Source organism: Oncorhynchus mykiss, chromosome 25 (assembly GCF_057628025.1).
Source record: "Oncorhynchus mykiss isolate SJ-2025 chromosome 25, ASM5762802v1, whole genome shotgun sequence".
NCBI lineage: Eukaryota > Metazoa > Chordata > Actinopteri > Salmoniformes > Salmonidae > Oncorhynchus > Oncorhynchus mykiss.
Genome location: NC_143046.1, coordinates 36,221,801 through 36,237,938, shown reverse-complemented (window position 1 = coordinate 36,237,938; position 16,138 = coordinate 36,221,801). Strand labels below are relative to the sequence as shown.

Genomic DNA, 16,138 nt, shown 5'->3' with positions numbered 1-16,138 from the left:
GGTTCCCATCGTAAAAGAGGTGATGTGTCTGGGTGCTTTGCTGGTGACACTGTCAGTGATTTATTTAGAATTTGAAGCACACTAAATCAACATGGATACCACAGGATTATGCAGTGATCAACTTAGCGGGACTGTCGTTTTTCAACAGGACAATGACCCAACACACCTCCAGGCTGTGTAAGGGCTATTTGACCAAGAAAGAGAGTGATGGAGTGCTGCATCAGATAGCCAGGTTTGGGATGAGTTGGATCACAGAGTGAAGGAAAAGCAGCCAACAAGTGCTCAGCCAGTGTGGGAACTCCTTTAAGACTGTTGGAAAAGCTTTCCAGGTGAAGTTGGAGAAAATGCCAAGAGTGTGCAAAGATGTGAAGACAAAGGGTGGCTACTTTGAAGAATCTAAAATATATTTTGATTAACATACGATTTCATAGTTTGTCTTCACTGTTATTTTACAATGTAGAAATTCGTAAAAATAAAGAAAAATCATTGAATGAGTAGGTGTCTCCAAACTTTTGACTGGTACTGTGTCTGTACATAAATACACACAAGTACAGTGTAATAATATTTAATGTTACACACATTCAGCCATACCTGTATTGTTACATACAAGATCATATACACTCACGATATCTGTATTCTTTTCTGTTATTTTTGTTGAGATACAGCCCATGTCTTGGAGGGCCACACTGGGTACATCTCTGGAAAGACTTAATCAGGTCCTTAATTATTTGCACCTGTCACGAACCGGCTCAAAGCCCGTAACATAAAGGGAGACAACATGGAGATGAGTAACAAAACATATTTATTAAATAAAGCAACTAAGTAGAATATACAATGGTGTGTGTAATCAGTAGTGTGAGTGTTTTGCATGCATGAATGTGATAATGCAGGGTGTTGAAAGGTGCCAAAACAAACAATCAAAAACCACCAAGAAACAACACAATCTAGAAAGGTGTCTGCATGGAGAGAGTCTCCTCCATGAATGTGGAAGAGGTCTATTTATCCTGGGACACACCGGGCCAGGTGTTTCCCATGTAGCTGACGACCCTCCCAACTCCGCCCACCGGCATCCTAATAAGGAAACAAGAACAAAGAGAGAATACGGCAGACAGAGTGGAAGGGTCGTCACATTCCCCCCATAAAACCGGGGACCAACAAGGGCCCCGGAACAACGACACAGCCTCTGCGTCCCAAATTGACACAGCCTCTGCGTCCCAAATTGACACAGCCTCTGCGTCCCAAATTGACACAGCCTCTGCGTCCCAAATTGACACAGCCTCTGCGTCCCAAATTGATGAGGGGTTATGTGTTCACACCTCCACCTGCCCCAGCCTACCTCCTCCCCAAACTTCAGCAACCTTTGCGCCTGCCCCAACAATGGTCAGTCACATAAACATTCAGGAACATGGCACAAAAGACCACAGCTACAAACTCCAACGAAAAGAACATCAGTGTCCTTCATTTTTACAACACTTCCCACGATTCAGACACTTCCCAACGTAACAGAATTTCACTAATTTCAATCATTCAACCTTGTAGTGTTCAGCGATCTTCAACAGTTCTTTAGTGCATAATTCTAACAGTTCCTCTGATGGAAAGCGAATGAACTTGTCTACATGAGACACCATAGTCATAAGTAAATAATCTTGCTCAACCCCTCTGCTGAGCACATCAGACCACAACCAGAGAAATGACAATCACCCTGAGCACCACAGAAGAGAGATGAGATAAGGAGCTTCCCCAAAACCTACAATAACTCAACCCTAGTCTTCGTGCAGATTTGCGGTGGGTATTTACGCACTGTAGCCCGCTGGCAAGGAAATACAACTCCCCAGCATGCTGGCAAATTCCACCAAGCCACAGATGTGCCCCCGAGACAACTGCTCAGTCCACAGACACAAAAATAACAAACATTTAACCATGCCCAACATGTCCAAAAATGAAACGCGTCACTAAGCCTATCAGGGGAAAAAGGCTATAGCCCCTGGTAGCAAGTTCCACCGCCCTACACAAATCTCCTACCGAGGTACACAGCCGATTTACTCACCTCAGACTGATGTCCCAACAGAAAGTAGAACAAGAGTTTCCAGGATATGCAGGTCCTGGAAACTAACCATTATCTCTCTCCAACGCAGCACACAAACCAAAACAAAGGCCCAGTATTGGTTGCCTATCAAACTCAAACAAAATATGCAAACCAAACACATACCGCTACGGTCTCCCAAACTAATACGTTCAAATATCCCGGACGAGCCCCCACTTGTCACAAACCGGCTCAAAGCCCATAACAAAAAGGGAGACAACGTGGAGATAAGGAGTAACAAAACATATATTTATTAAATAAAACAACTAAGTAGAATATACAATGGTGTGTGTAATCAGTAGTGTAAGTGAGTGTTTTGCATGCATGAATGAATGTGATAATGCAGGGTGTTGAAAGGTGCCAAAACAAACAACCAAAAACCACAACACAACACAATCTAGAAAGGTGTCTGCATGGAGAGAGTCTCCTCCATGAATGTGGAAGAGGTCTATTTATCCTGGGACACACCGGGCCAGGTGTTTCCCATGTAGCTGACGACCCTCCCAACTCCGCCCCTCCCAACTCTGACCCTCCCAACTCCGCCCACCGGCATCCTAATAAAGGAAACAAGAACAAAGAGAGAATACAGCAGACAGAGTGGGAGGGTCGTCACACACCCTTGACATTGAGAAATACAAAATAATATGTAAAGTAAATTATACAAATTCTTAGCTATATTGCATGCAGCAAATGTTTGGGAAATGATGTTACTTTATACTAAGACAACTGCTCAGAGAAAAATACTTGGTTTAACAATTAATACAAAAAAAATGCAAAAAGATAGGAGTCAAAATGATTGGCATCCCCTTTCTTATTATTGCAGCACTGTACCCTTACAAAGATATCAACACTGAGTCTTTTTCTAAAATGTTTTATGAGATCGAAGAACACATTTGGAGGGATCTTATACCATTCCTCCATACAGAATCTTTCCAAATTCATGATGTCATTCGTTTGCGTGTATGGACTGCCCTCTTCAATTCAAACCACAGGTTTCCAAAGGGGTCAAGTCCAGATACTGAGATGGGCATTGCAACATTTTGATTTTGTGGTCAATTAACCATTTCTTTTGGGATTTTGATGTATGATTGGTGTTATTGTCTTGCTGGAAGATCCTCTTGTGGCCAAGTGTAATTTTTGGCTAAAATATCCTGTTACTTGGTAAAAATTCATGATGTCGGTTTGAATTGACGATGGCAGTCCATAAGGACACACAAAGAATATCAAGGATCTGAAAAGATTCTGTATGGAGGAATGGTCTAAGATCCGCAGGTTGACGTTTATTGTGTGTCTTATCCTGAAGGCAGACATTTGCAGAGGGCCTATCTAAGGGGAAATTGCTCATAATTGGCTATATTGTAAAAAAATTAATATAAATATGTATGTAAACTTCAACTGTGTGTGTGTATATGTATGTATGTATGTATATATATATATATATCTGCAAGTTCTCCCACTTAAAAATATGAGAGAGGCCTGTAATTTTCATCATAGGTACACTTCAACTATGACAGACAAAATGAGAAAAAAATCCAGAAAATCACATTGTAGGATTTTTTATGAATTTATTTGCAAATTATGGTGGAAAATAAGTATTTGGTCACCTACAAACAAGCAATATTTCTGGCTCTTACAGACCTGTAACTTCTTCTGTAAGAGGCTCCTCTGTCCTCCACTCGTTACCTGTATTAATGGCACCTGTTTGAACTTGTTATCAGTATAAAAGATACCTGTCCACAACCTCAAACAGTCACACTCCAAACTCCACTATGGCCAAGACCAAAGAGCTGTCAAAGGACACCAGAAACAAAATTGTAGACCTGCACCAGGCTGGGAAAACTGAATCTGCAATAGGTAAGCAGCTTGGTTTGAAGAAATCAACTGTGGGAGCAATTATTAGGAAATGGAAGACATACAAGACCACTGATAATCTCCCTCGATCTGGGGCTCCAAATGATCAAAATGATCACAAAATCCCAGAACCACACGGGGGGACCTAGTGAATGACCTGCAGAGAGCTGGGACCAAAGTAACAAAGCCTACCATCAGTAACACACTACGCCGCCAGGGACTCAAATCCTGCAGTGCCAGGCGTGTCCCCCTGCTTAAGTCAGTACATGTCCAGGCCCGTCTGAAGTTTGCTAGAGAGCATTTGGATGATCCAGAAGAAGATTGGGAGAATGTCATATGGTCAGATGAAACCAAAATATAACTTTTTGGTAAAAACTTAACTCGTCGTGTTTGGAGGACAAAGAACGCTGAGTTGCATCCAAAGAATACCATACCTACTGTGAAGCATGGGGGTGGAAACATCATGCTTTGGGGCTGTTTTTCTGCAAAGGGACCAGGACGACTGATCCGTGTAAAGGAAAGAATGAGTGGGGCCATGTATCGTGAGATTTTGAGTGAAAACCTCCTTCCATCAAGGGCATTGAAGATGAAACGTGGCTGGGTCTTTCAGCATGACAATGATCCCAAACACACCGCCCGGGCAACGAAGGAGTGGCTTCGTAAGAAGCATTTCAAGGTCCTGGAGTGACCTAGCCAGTCTCCAGATCTCAACCCCATAGAAAATCTTTGGAGGGAGTTGAAAGTCTGTGTTGCCCAGCAACAGCCCAGCAACAGCCTCAATACAGCCGCCAGTCAGCCAGGATCCGCCAGAGCCGCCAGTCAGCCAGGATCCGCCAGATCAGCCAGGATCCGCCAGAGCCGTCAGTCAGCCAGGATCCTCCAGAGCCGCCAGTCAGCCAGGATCTGCTAGAGCCGCCATCACCCATTTCACACCCTGACCTAACCAAAATAACAAGGAAAACAAAGAATACTAAGGTCAGGGTGTGACAAAAATGATGTAGTAGATGTCCTAACCGACTTGCCAAATCTATAGTTTGTTAAGAAATTTGTGGAGTGGTCGAAAAACAAGTATATGCTTTTTGGTCTTAATTTAATGTTAGGTTTTATGGTTAGCATTTTGGTTAGGGTTAGGCTTAAAATCTGATTTTATGACTTTGTGGCTGTGCCAGCTAGTGACCACAATGCAGAGCTACCTCCAGAACAAGATTCATGACGAGAAACGCTAACCTGCCTAAGATCCCTCCCAACGTGTTATCCAATCGCATAAAACAGGTCGTTAACCTACTAAGGGGATGGTGCGAGGGTGCTGAAAACATGGATGCCAATGGATGCCAATAATTTCGACCTGGATCTTTTTTTATTATATATATATATATATATATATATATATATATATATATATATATATATATATATATATATATATATATATATATATATATGTATATATATATTACTTATTAAACAAAAACAATTATCTGAGCAGTAGAAGTATAATTTTTGGGAGCATGCAATGTGGCCCAGTATTTGTATTATTTATTTGATAGTCTTTTTTTGCTCATCTTTATCAAGGCTACCAATAATTGTGGACTGTAATTCTCTCAAGTGGAAAGACATATGACGTCAACTTCCATCTTGTTGACAGGAGCACATAAGCCATGTTGAAAGGCGAGCACCCACAGTGTTAAGCCCCAGAGGCTACAGAGAGCGAGAGAGAGGCGAAGAAAAATAGATGAGAAATGACTCAAGACAGAGCAAGGTTCTCTCTCAGAAAAAGAGCGAGAACGAGAATGTTGAGGAGAAAGAAAAAGAGGACTCCCGGGCGGTGGTAATCAGATCTGTCTCCCGCCAGCCACTGTTCGAGAGCTTTCGCTTTAAAATGATATTTCATCCGGCAGGAGGGCTAGGCGAGGCGGGGCGGGGATTTCAGATTATGCCCTGCAAACCACCGCTCTCCACGACAGATTAATAGCTGGATTTTGCAGAGGCTCGAGCAAGATATTCATCTCCTCCTGTTTCTCCTCCCTCGCTCTCGGTCTCTATCTCGCTTATATCCTTTCTTCTCCTCCCTCCTGCACTCATTCGATCTATACTTCAACCTGATTGTCATTGAGACCCTGTAATGGTGCTAGAGAAAAGGGGGATTTAGGGAAGAGTGCAAATAGGGTGGAGGTGTTGCTGCTTTTGTTGTTGTTGTTCCTCCTACAGTATGAGGAAGAATACAGTGCATTCGGAAAGTATTCAGACCCTTGACTTTCTCCACATTTTGTTATGTTACTGATACTGTAAGTATTCAGACCCTTTGCCATGATACTTGAGCTCAGGTGCATCCTGTTTCTATTGATCATCCTTGAGATGTTTCTGCAGCTTGATTTGAGTCCACCTGTAGTAAATTAAATTGATGGGATATGATTTGGAAAGGCACACACCTGTCTATATAAGATCCCACAGTTAACGGTGCATGTCAGAGCAAAAACCTAGCCTTGAGGTTGAAGGAATTGTCCATAGGTCGCCGAGACAGGATTATGTCGAGGCATAGATCTGGGGAAGGGTACCAAAATATTTCTGCAGCATTGAAGGTCCCCAAGAACACAGTGGCCTCCATCATTCTTAAATGGAAGAAGTTTGGAACCACTAAGACTGTGCCTAGAGCTGGCCGCCCGGCCAAGGGGAGTAATCAGGGGAGAAGGGCTTTTGTCAGGGAAGTGACCAAGAATCCAATGGTCACTCTGTGGAGATGGGAGAACCTTCCAGAAGGACAACCACCTCTGTAGCACTCCACCAATCAGGCATTTATTGTAGAGTGGCCAGATGGAAGCCACTCTTCAGTAAATGGTACATGACAGTCCACTTGGAGTTTGCCAAAAGGCACCTAAAGGACTCTCAGACCATGAGAAAGACCATCACTACGGTGAAGCATGCTAGTGGCAACATCATGCTGTGGGGATGTTTTTCATTGGCAGGGACTGGGAGACTAGTCAGGATCGAGGGAATGATGAACGGAGCAAAGTACAGAGAGATTCTTAATGAAAATCTGTTCCAGAGCGCTCAGGACCTCAGACTGGGAATAAAGTTCACCTTCCAACAGGACAACCACCCTAAGCACACTGCCAAGACCACGCAGGAGTGGCTTCGGGACACGTCTCTGAATGACCCCTGAATGAACCCTTGAAAATAACTGTGCAGTGATGCTCACCATCCAACCTGACAGAGCTTGAGAAGAATGGGAGAAACTTCCCAAATACAGGTGTGCCAAGCTTATAGAATCATACCCAAGAAGACTCTATGCTTTAATTGCTGCCAAACTACTTCAACAAAGTACTGAGTAAACGGTCTGAGTATTTATGTAAATGTGATATTTCCGTTTATAAAAACCTGTTTATGAAAATGTAAAAAGCCTGTTTTTGCTTTTTTCGTTATGGGGTATTGTGTCTAGATTAATGAGAATTTTCTCTTATTTAATCAATTTTAGAAAACAAAATGTGGAAAAAGTCACTATATGCTCATGGAAGTGTTGCATGTCTTTAGACCCATGACAAGTTGAGAGAGAGAGAGAACCTCACTGTCAGGTGCAGTTCAACGGTGGATGGGAAATGTAATTTTCTGTAATTCTTGACTACCATAATCACTTGTGTGATCATCCCGCACTGATTTCTATGTAGAGCAACAGAATAGGGAAAACCCCTTCAAAGATCAGGTTATTTTCCCTCTCTCCATCCTCCAGTCCTTTCTCCTTCATTGCTTTAGGTAAACAAGTCAAACAGATACTGTATTTCTCAAACAGTCAGATTGGATACGACACAGCAGCAACACTAGAGTCCCGCTTCCTTTGTCTCCCTTTACTATGAAGACTCATTGATATCCCTACTCTTTTATTATGTTGTGAAACAGAGAGATCGTAGTTAGGTTGGATCTGAGCTCATGGCTAGTGCTGTGAGGTGAAGAGAGGACAGTCGAGTGGAGTTTGCTGTTGTGAATGCATTGGTTGATGATGTATAGATTGAAGCTGTGATCCGAGTGCAGATCAGGGTTGCTGCCTGCATCGATCTTGGTGTATTGTGCGTACCTGTATTGTGTTCCTCACACACCTATCTCTTCTCCTACAGAATATCCAGTCTGAGAAAGAGGCGTTGAAAGAGGGGAGAGAGAAAACACCAAAATACCACAGAACAGAGGACGGCTTTATCAGAATAGGTGAGTATTAGTATGAAAAACAGCTTTGCCTGGGTCATGTACGCAAGGAAGGAAAACGTGGATTCGTCCAATCAGAAACATGTTTTTTGTTTTCCGTTGCAAAACACTTTCTTACAGTACGTTCTAATGAAAACGTCCCAGCATTCAATTAGCACCATGCTACCGAGGACATGTTTCAATAGGTGGTAATTAGCACTGGGTATTTATTTACCAGTGTTAAGAACTAGTACTGCAGACAGGATCACCCAAAGCCAACACTATTCTCCCTGCCAAAATATCCCTCAATGTCTTTCCTTATTGTTTTCATCCATCCATCCATCCATCAATCCTCTTCCCCGTCTAACAAAAACCTTGTGGCAGACACACCAGCAAACAGGGACAGTTCACACAGACTGAGACAGGTCCTGACAAATAACACACACACACACACACAGGCCTCTGACTGTTGATTTTATTAGGATCCCCATTAGCCAATGGCAATTATCGAGGGCTCCAACGGTACCGATTAGTTGCTGCACAATCTAGCACTTTTACAGGATGATCGGTCAGTGGTAGGAGTGGATAAGGGCTAACTTCACAGTTTTAGTAGACCTTAGGTGCTCTTTCTGAAATTGTATGAAGTGCAAGAAAAGTGTTGCGCCGGTGTGCTTTAAAATGATAGCATTGTGCTCATTTAAGAGAAGGGATGAAATGACGTTACAATGTTCATATCATTTTGAAATAGGAAGACGGGTTAAAATTTTGTTTAAATATGGTGGGGCAAAGGGTTTGAGGTGAATTTCGTTACAACTGATTCAGTAACAAGTGTTAGATACTTTTATGGTTCCTTCCTTAATTACAGATCTGAGAGGTGTGGATTTGGTCAATGCAATAGGATAGAAACCTTGCTTTCAATACAGAATTATCCAATGACATACAGATGATTGATTAATTAAATGAAGGAAGGAAGTAGGGGAGGAGGAAGCGAGTGAGGATGTATTCTTTCAGTTTTTAAGCAGGGGCCCCGAGCCTGTCATTCAAGTCTCTGAAACACAGCCACAATGACCTCTTGTTCTCCGCACTAGCTTTTATCCCATTGAATATGAAACTCCTTATGACATTAGGGCTGGGATTTGCCAGGGACCTCATGATACAGTATTATCACAATAATTATAGCGCCTTCATAAAATATTCACACCTCTTGACTTTTTCCACATTTTGTTGTGTTACAAAGTGGGATTAAAATTGGTTGTCAATGAGTGACACAAAAATACTCTGTCAAAGTAGAAGAAACATTATTATAATTGATATTATTAATTGAAAATAAAAACTAATATTTGGATTAGATAAGAATTTAACCCCCTGAGTCAATACGTTTTAGAATCAACTTTGGCAGTAATTACAGCTGTGAGTCTTTCTGGGTAAGTCTCTAAGAGTTTTGCAAACCTGGATTATACAATATTTGCCCATTTATTCTTTAAAAATGTCTTCAAGCTCTGTCAAGTTACTTTTTGATCATTGCTTGACAGCCATTTTCAAGTCTTGTCATAGATTTTCAAGCTTATTTAAGTCAAAACTGTAACTAGGACACTCGAGAACATTCAAAGTCATCTTGGTAAACTACTCCAGTGTATATTTCGCCTTGCGTTTTAGGTTATTGTCCTGCTAAAAGGTGGATTTGTCTCCCAGTGTCTGTTGGAAAACACACTGAACCAGGTTTTCCTCTAGGACTTTGCCTGTGCTTAGCTCTATTCCTTTTCTTTTTATTAACAAAAACAACTCCCTAGTCCATGCCGATGACAAGTATACCCATAACATGATGCAGCCACCACCATGCTTGAAAATATGAAGAGTGCTCCTCGGTGATGTTGTTTTGGATTTGCCCCGAACATAATGCTTTCTATTTAGGACACATTTTTTGCTGTTTTACTTTAGTGCCTTATTGCAAACAGGATGCATGTTTTGGAATATTTCTATTCTGTACAGGTGTCCTTTTCACTTTGTCATTTAGGTTAGTATTGTGGAGTAACTACAATGTTGTTGATCCATTCTATCACAGCCATTTAACTCTTTAACGGGTTTAAAATCACCATTGGTGAAATTCCTGAGCGTTTTCCTTCCTCACCGTCAACTGAGTTACGAAGGGCACCTTTTCTTTGTAGTGAGTGGGTGTATTTATACACCATCCAAAGTGTAATTAATAACTTCACCATGCTCAAAGGAATATTCAATGTCTGTCGTTTTTTTTTTTAACCCATGTACCAATCAATGCCTTTTTTGCGAGGCATTGGAAAACCTCCCTGGTCTTTGTGGTTGAATCTGTGCTTAAAATGTATTGCTCGACTGAGGGACCTTACAGATACGGTAATTGTATGTGGTGGGTTGAACACCTTTATTGCACACAGAGTTAGTCCATGCAATGTTATTATGTGATATGTTAATCACATTTTTACACCTGAAGTTATTTAGGCGTGCCATAACAAAGGTCTTGAATACTTATTGACTCAAGACAACAGTTTTTCATTTTTTTTATGAATTTGTAAACATTTCGTAAAAACATAATTCTTACATTATGGAGTATTATGTGTAGATCAGTGACACAAAAAACTACATTTAATACGTTTTACATTCAGGCAGTAACACATTAGAATGTGGAAAAGGTCAAGGGATGTGAAAACCTTCTGAAGACACTGTAGGTGCTGGTACGATATGTGTTGTGATTATCGCGATTCTATTTATTGCAATTCGATGCTGTGTTTTTATTGCACTCTGATATGTTAACCATGTTGCTCACTAGATGTCCGCAGCATAGAGATGAGAGCATGAGAAAATTCCTTTTGATAATTTGTGGAAAAAAGTGCTGAAAACATTTTCGCTCACTATTAAAAAAGAAGATGGAGAACCAGCTATAGGATGAAAAATACCAGAGGTTTGTTGCAGGTAGACTAACTCTGCTTAGAATTATTATTTTTTTTAAATCCAAGTATTGGTATAGTATTGTCTAAAATAATATTGTGAGATGTAACTGTATTGATTTCCCCCATCCCCCATCCTTATGACATCATATAAATTATTACAAGCGCTCCCACTCATTCATTATTAGTTTGGGCAGGAATGAATATCAATCTGGCACAGTAGTTCAGATTTGGACCAAATAAATTCATTGTGTGATATTGCTATCAAATCTTCATCAGGTTATATTTCTCCCTCCAGCTCCACTCAGTAGAATATTAGCTTTCAGGCGTAGTATAACCTAAAACACAACTCACTCTATGCTCCCCATGTTTGATTTGATACTCTATGTTGTGGAACTAGATTTATAGGAGAGAGAATTGATTTTGTATAGGTAGCATTTCTGTAGTGGAGCGCAGTGGCGATTTTAGCATGTAAATATTGGTGGGGCAAAAATAAATAAATGTGGGATGCATACCAGCAGAGCCAATACACAACACAACACTAAACAGTACATTAATTGCACTATAACGGTGACAAACGCTTGCCCACGAACTGTTAGGGCCTACATAAAGCTGTCCCAACAGCAGAGTCCCAACACCTTACCACTGCTACACCTGGCTATCACCGGAGCTTGTCTGTCAGCGAAAAAGTTCATTCAGGCTCATTTACTGCCTTTAAAAAAACATAGCTGATATGGCTGACTTGCTTAATCAAATGTGGTTTCTAATGACAATTGAGATGAACAAACTATGGTATAAAGGGACGACATGCGGATAAGAGGCAATCCGTAATTTCGATTAAGACATTAAGAGTGAGCTAGGACAGACGTAGTCAATATAACTATTTGTTCAGCACTTTTGAAATGTAAAGCAACAGAATTCAGAACATGGGCCGTTCATTCAGTGTTCTCCCTGTACCAGTCAGATCCACAGGATAAATAAATGGGACATAAAAACAATGAAAGCTCTTACAAAATTCAAAGACTACATTTCTCAAAAACAGGTTAGAATCTACATGTGCACCACCAAGTCAGAACAGTATGCGAAAATAGACTAAATTATTAGGGTGAGGCACATGGGCTACTAACAGCTTACTACACAACATATTGTGTAAGTATTACTTTCTTAGCTACAGTATACATATCTCATTGGCATATTACATCATTTATGCAGCAGCATACAAAACATTTTTGGGCCTTGTTGTGCTGGGCTCACTTGAACAGGAAGGTGGCGAGATGGTCCTTTGTGGGCAAATTTTGCCGTCAAAGTCTGTCATTCTCTGGATTTATGGTGCTTTCAAGACAACTGGGAACTCGAGAGAAAAAAAAAGTTGAATCATGATGACATAAGTGATCTTCAAGTCGTAGCTCTAAAAAGAGGCCCGAGTTGAAAGTTCAAAACGTATTTTCCCAGTCGAAGCAAATTTTTCCCAAGTTTCCAGTTGTCTTGAACTCACTAAAATCCAATTTTGCAATTCCGAGTTAACAGTTGTTTTGAGCGTGGCACAAATCATGCTTCATTGACAGCATGGTCAATGTTGAATGTTTATAATTTTAAACTCGGAAAAGAGACACGTAATCTTAGACTTGGGACCATACAGCCACTCCACTGAATTGAAGGCTAATGATTGCTTTGCAATGCTTGCAGTTAGACACTGATTCCTTCCAAACCACTCATTGTTGAATTAGCGATTTCCAACTTGTTGTGTATTGTATGTGCAATGGCCAATGAGCACCAATACGTTTTATCTATAATTTCTCTTCATATGACAAGGATTAAAAAGGATTTGCCAGTAGATTGTGGACTTGATTCATGATGATGACTGCTAGTTAAGATTTTGAAAATATGACGTTGACATGATCATTTCAATCAAAGCTACTGTAGATTATAATGTGATTTGACGTCACTTTATCTGTGGCCAATGACCTTGAGCCTTCTTGGATGGGCACTTCTAATGTAACTATATGGCATCACCCAAGGGACTTGCATTTTCTAGCTCTACCCTTAGAATTGGCGGCAACGTAGTGTCCCCATGAGTGACAGAACACTGAGCCAATCACAGCGCAACGCTCTGTATTTTCTGCCGGCTTGCCCCACCACCACAAAAAGTACTGAGCTAGGCTGAAACACATGCATTTTGGAGCTGCCTTACTGAAGATAACAAAAAAGAGACCATGTTTGTATGCGGCTTTATTAACTCAATTATATATCTATTTTTTTACATTACATTACATTTTTTACATTGTTTGCAAACTGATATATATTTGACACGTATTAATGGCAAAATAACATACAAAACAGGAAAGTCCCCCCCCCCCCCCGCCCGAATGACGGGTTGCCACTGGCAGAGCGACAAAGAAATCATAGCAAAGCATGTTATGGCTGTATTTGATACAACCTCTTTGGCTTGAACCAATTGAAATGTCAACACAACATATCTTGACTAACATATCTTGACTCTGTTATAATTTAGGAGCTTGAGTTACAAATGCAATACAATGCTGCATCATGACTATGGTGTTTGAGGAAGTCAATAGATTTCCAGCCACAGTCCATTAGTTATATTGGTTTGATATATCGATCCTCTCTCTCTCTGTCCTCTAGGAGTGTTTCATAATGGGATCGCCGAGGGGGAGGTAGACCCCACGTTCGGGCCCCTGGAGGCTCTTCGTCTCTCTGTGATCACAGACTGCCCAGTCTGGGTGATCCTGAGCGAGGTAAGCCGGCCCAGCCATCACCCGTTCAACACAGAGCCTTGGGAGCGTTGTCTCATAAAGAACCACTTGAATTTTAGTTAACTTAAATTGGTAGCTCACTGAAAAATCTAAGTTGGTCAGATGTTTTCAGGCCTCAAAAGTGGTCTTATGTCAAGTTTAATCCATTAATCCATTCAAAGCTATCCTTTGACTTTGTCTCAAATGCTATGTCTATTGCACTTCAGATATTCATCAAGAAAGCAGAGTGAACTTCAACACACCACAGCAATACCTCAGTCATCCGTTTGACCGTTCCGCAGAGGAACAGAGCCTTCACAAGCTATACTCATTCCTTGGCTTTTGGCAATGAGTTTCTCGAGCGCGGTCAGAGTGCGCCATCTTCTGACGCGATCTTGCCATCGCAGGGTACTACTGAGACCGTCAGCCCAATTCACGGTTGACAGACGTCATAGGAAGATCTGCCCAGATGCGAAATCGGAGAACATGCGGCCCCGCGTGGACGACACAGAGACTACGCTGTATTTAGGAAACTGTATTTATGTGTAAATAAAGGTTTATGTTTTAAATAACTGTAATTACACTGGTAATTGTCAAATAGCTGGCGAGATTGCCTCTCCCCTTTTGATGACAATATGACAATAAAATATTGCTGCTTCAGAATCAAGACTTGGCAACACAGTCACCCAGATATGACAACATTGTGCAACTTCAATATCATTTAATCATGTATGACAAATGTTCCTGGTTTTACCCAAATGTATACATAAAATACCTTTGTATGCGGATATAGGCCTAATATGCATATTTATGTAACACAATCATATGAATGATCTCTGTTATGTGTGTTTATGTATATACAGTGAGTGAATGTCCACAAAAGTCAGTCAGAAAAGTAGCCTAGGCTTATACAGTGTAGAAGGAAATTGAACTTTAGCTAAAAAGTACATACTTGTCTGTTTGAATAAAATGTATTTATATGGTCAATTCTAAAGTCAGAAGTCAATGTAGGAACACTATGATTATGGTTCGAACATCTGTTTGTTGTTTATTTCATGAACCATCATTGCTTACATCCCCCCCCCCCCCCCCCCCCTATCAATTTGCCTTATTGTGACATGGAGTAAACCCGGTTGTTGGGCTAAATCAATGTAAGCCATGGCCAGACATGAGCTCCTCTATTGCATTAGCTAGGAAACCAGAAAAGACAGCTGTCTCGATAATACAGGAAACATACTGTATATCTGGCTTCGCTGTTGGATTTGCTCCGTCTGCCAAATATCAGATACATGTAGTTAGTTGTATCCAAGGGGCCACTGGAGATACACGTGGCTACAGAGTCATTGTTTGGACTGGTCGGATGTAAGAGAAATATGTAGCTCTAACCAATGCATGAAGAATCATCTTTACTGTCAATTGGATCTTTGTTTCTCATAATGACCATGAAGAAGTCAAGGAAGGACCCCTCTGTCTCATTTAAGTTCCACTCAAGTGAGGTCTGAAAGAGAGAAACTGTCCAATATGACAACCCCTCTCTTTCCACATAGTCTGCACTACTATTACATTGAGTTGGAAGTCGAACTTATTCAAGGACTGTAATTGTCCCGACACCAGACTTATACAGTACATCTTCCAAATAGGCTCTGTAAATGCAAGGGCTACACTCAACTTTTATGCATTACTACGATGCAAAGGGTATATAGCAGTAAAGGGACACATTAATTTGCTTTTGTACACTTGGATCCACATTTTTTCCAGAGCCCTACCACAAAACCATTGAAAGCTCTTGATCAAAGATCTAAAAGAGTTGTGTCGGTTAAAGAAAAATATTATGGGATTTCAGCCAATACAAGTGTACTGAAAAATAATACGCTTGGGAATTTATAGCAGCTTCGAGGCTGCTTTCCTATCGAATACCGACAGGCAACAGTTGCTAATTCTGTTCAACGTCAACACAGTTTCTCAGCAATGACAGAAATGAACTGGTTTTCCGTTCATTGAGGTGTGCACTCCAGGGTCAGTCAGCGCAAACTGGAGGTTGTGCCAAAACGATTTGTCTTAGCAGCCCCATCAATTTTGTTGGTATGGCCACTATACAATAGCAGGTGCACGGTTGCATTAAATCAACTGAGGGCAATGGACAGAAAAATCTGAACTGTACCCAATGACTCTGATCTGCCCTGTGCGAAGAAGGAGAAATTGTTTTATTTTCTTGTAAGAGCCACTGGAATGCATTGCTATTATACGTTGTATTTTGTATCGTTTAGATAAAATATATTTAATGACGTTATCTTCTATCCAATCTGTGAATTGTAATAAAGACAGAATTTCAATTGACTTGGCTTTGTTTGTTCAAAGTTAAT

At 40.9% G+C, this 16,138-nt stretch overlaps 1 protein-coding gene across 1 annotated transcript in view; it reads left to right on the top strand.

Annotated features, from left to right (window-relative positions):
* LOC110505105 (alpha-1,3-mannosyl-glycoprotein 4-beta-N-acetylglucosaminyltransferase B) overlaps nt 1-16,112 on the top strand; it is a 232,126-nt gene extending 216,014 nt beyond the window's left edge. The window contains exons 13-15 of the mRNA XM_036969826.2: nt 8,041-8,128; nt 13,666-13,778; nt 14,003-16,112. Of these exons, the coding sequence (XP_036825721.2) occupies nt 8,041-8,128; nt 13,666-13,778; nt 14,003-14,026 (225 nt within the window). The 3' untranslated portion in view covers nt 14,027-16,112. The remainder of the gene's footprint in view (nt 1-8,040; nt 8,129-13,665; nt 13,779-14,002) is intronic.
* Nucleotides 16,113-16,138: the final 26 nt, after the last annotated feature.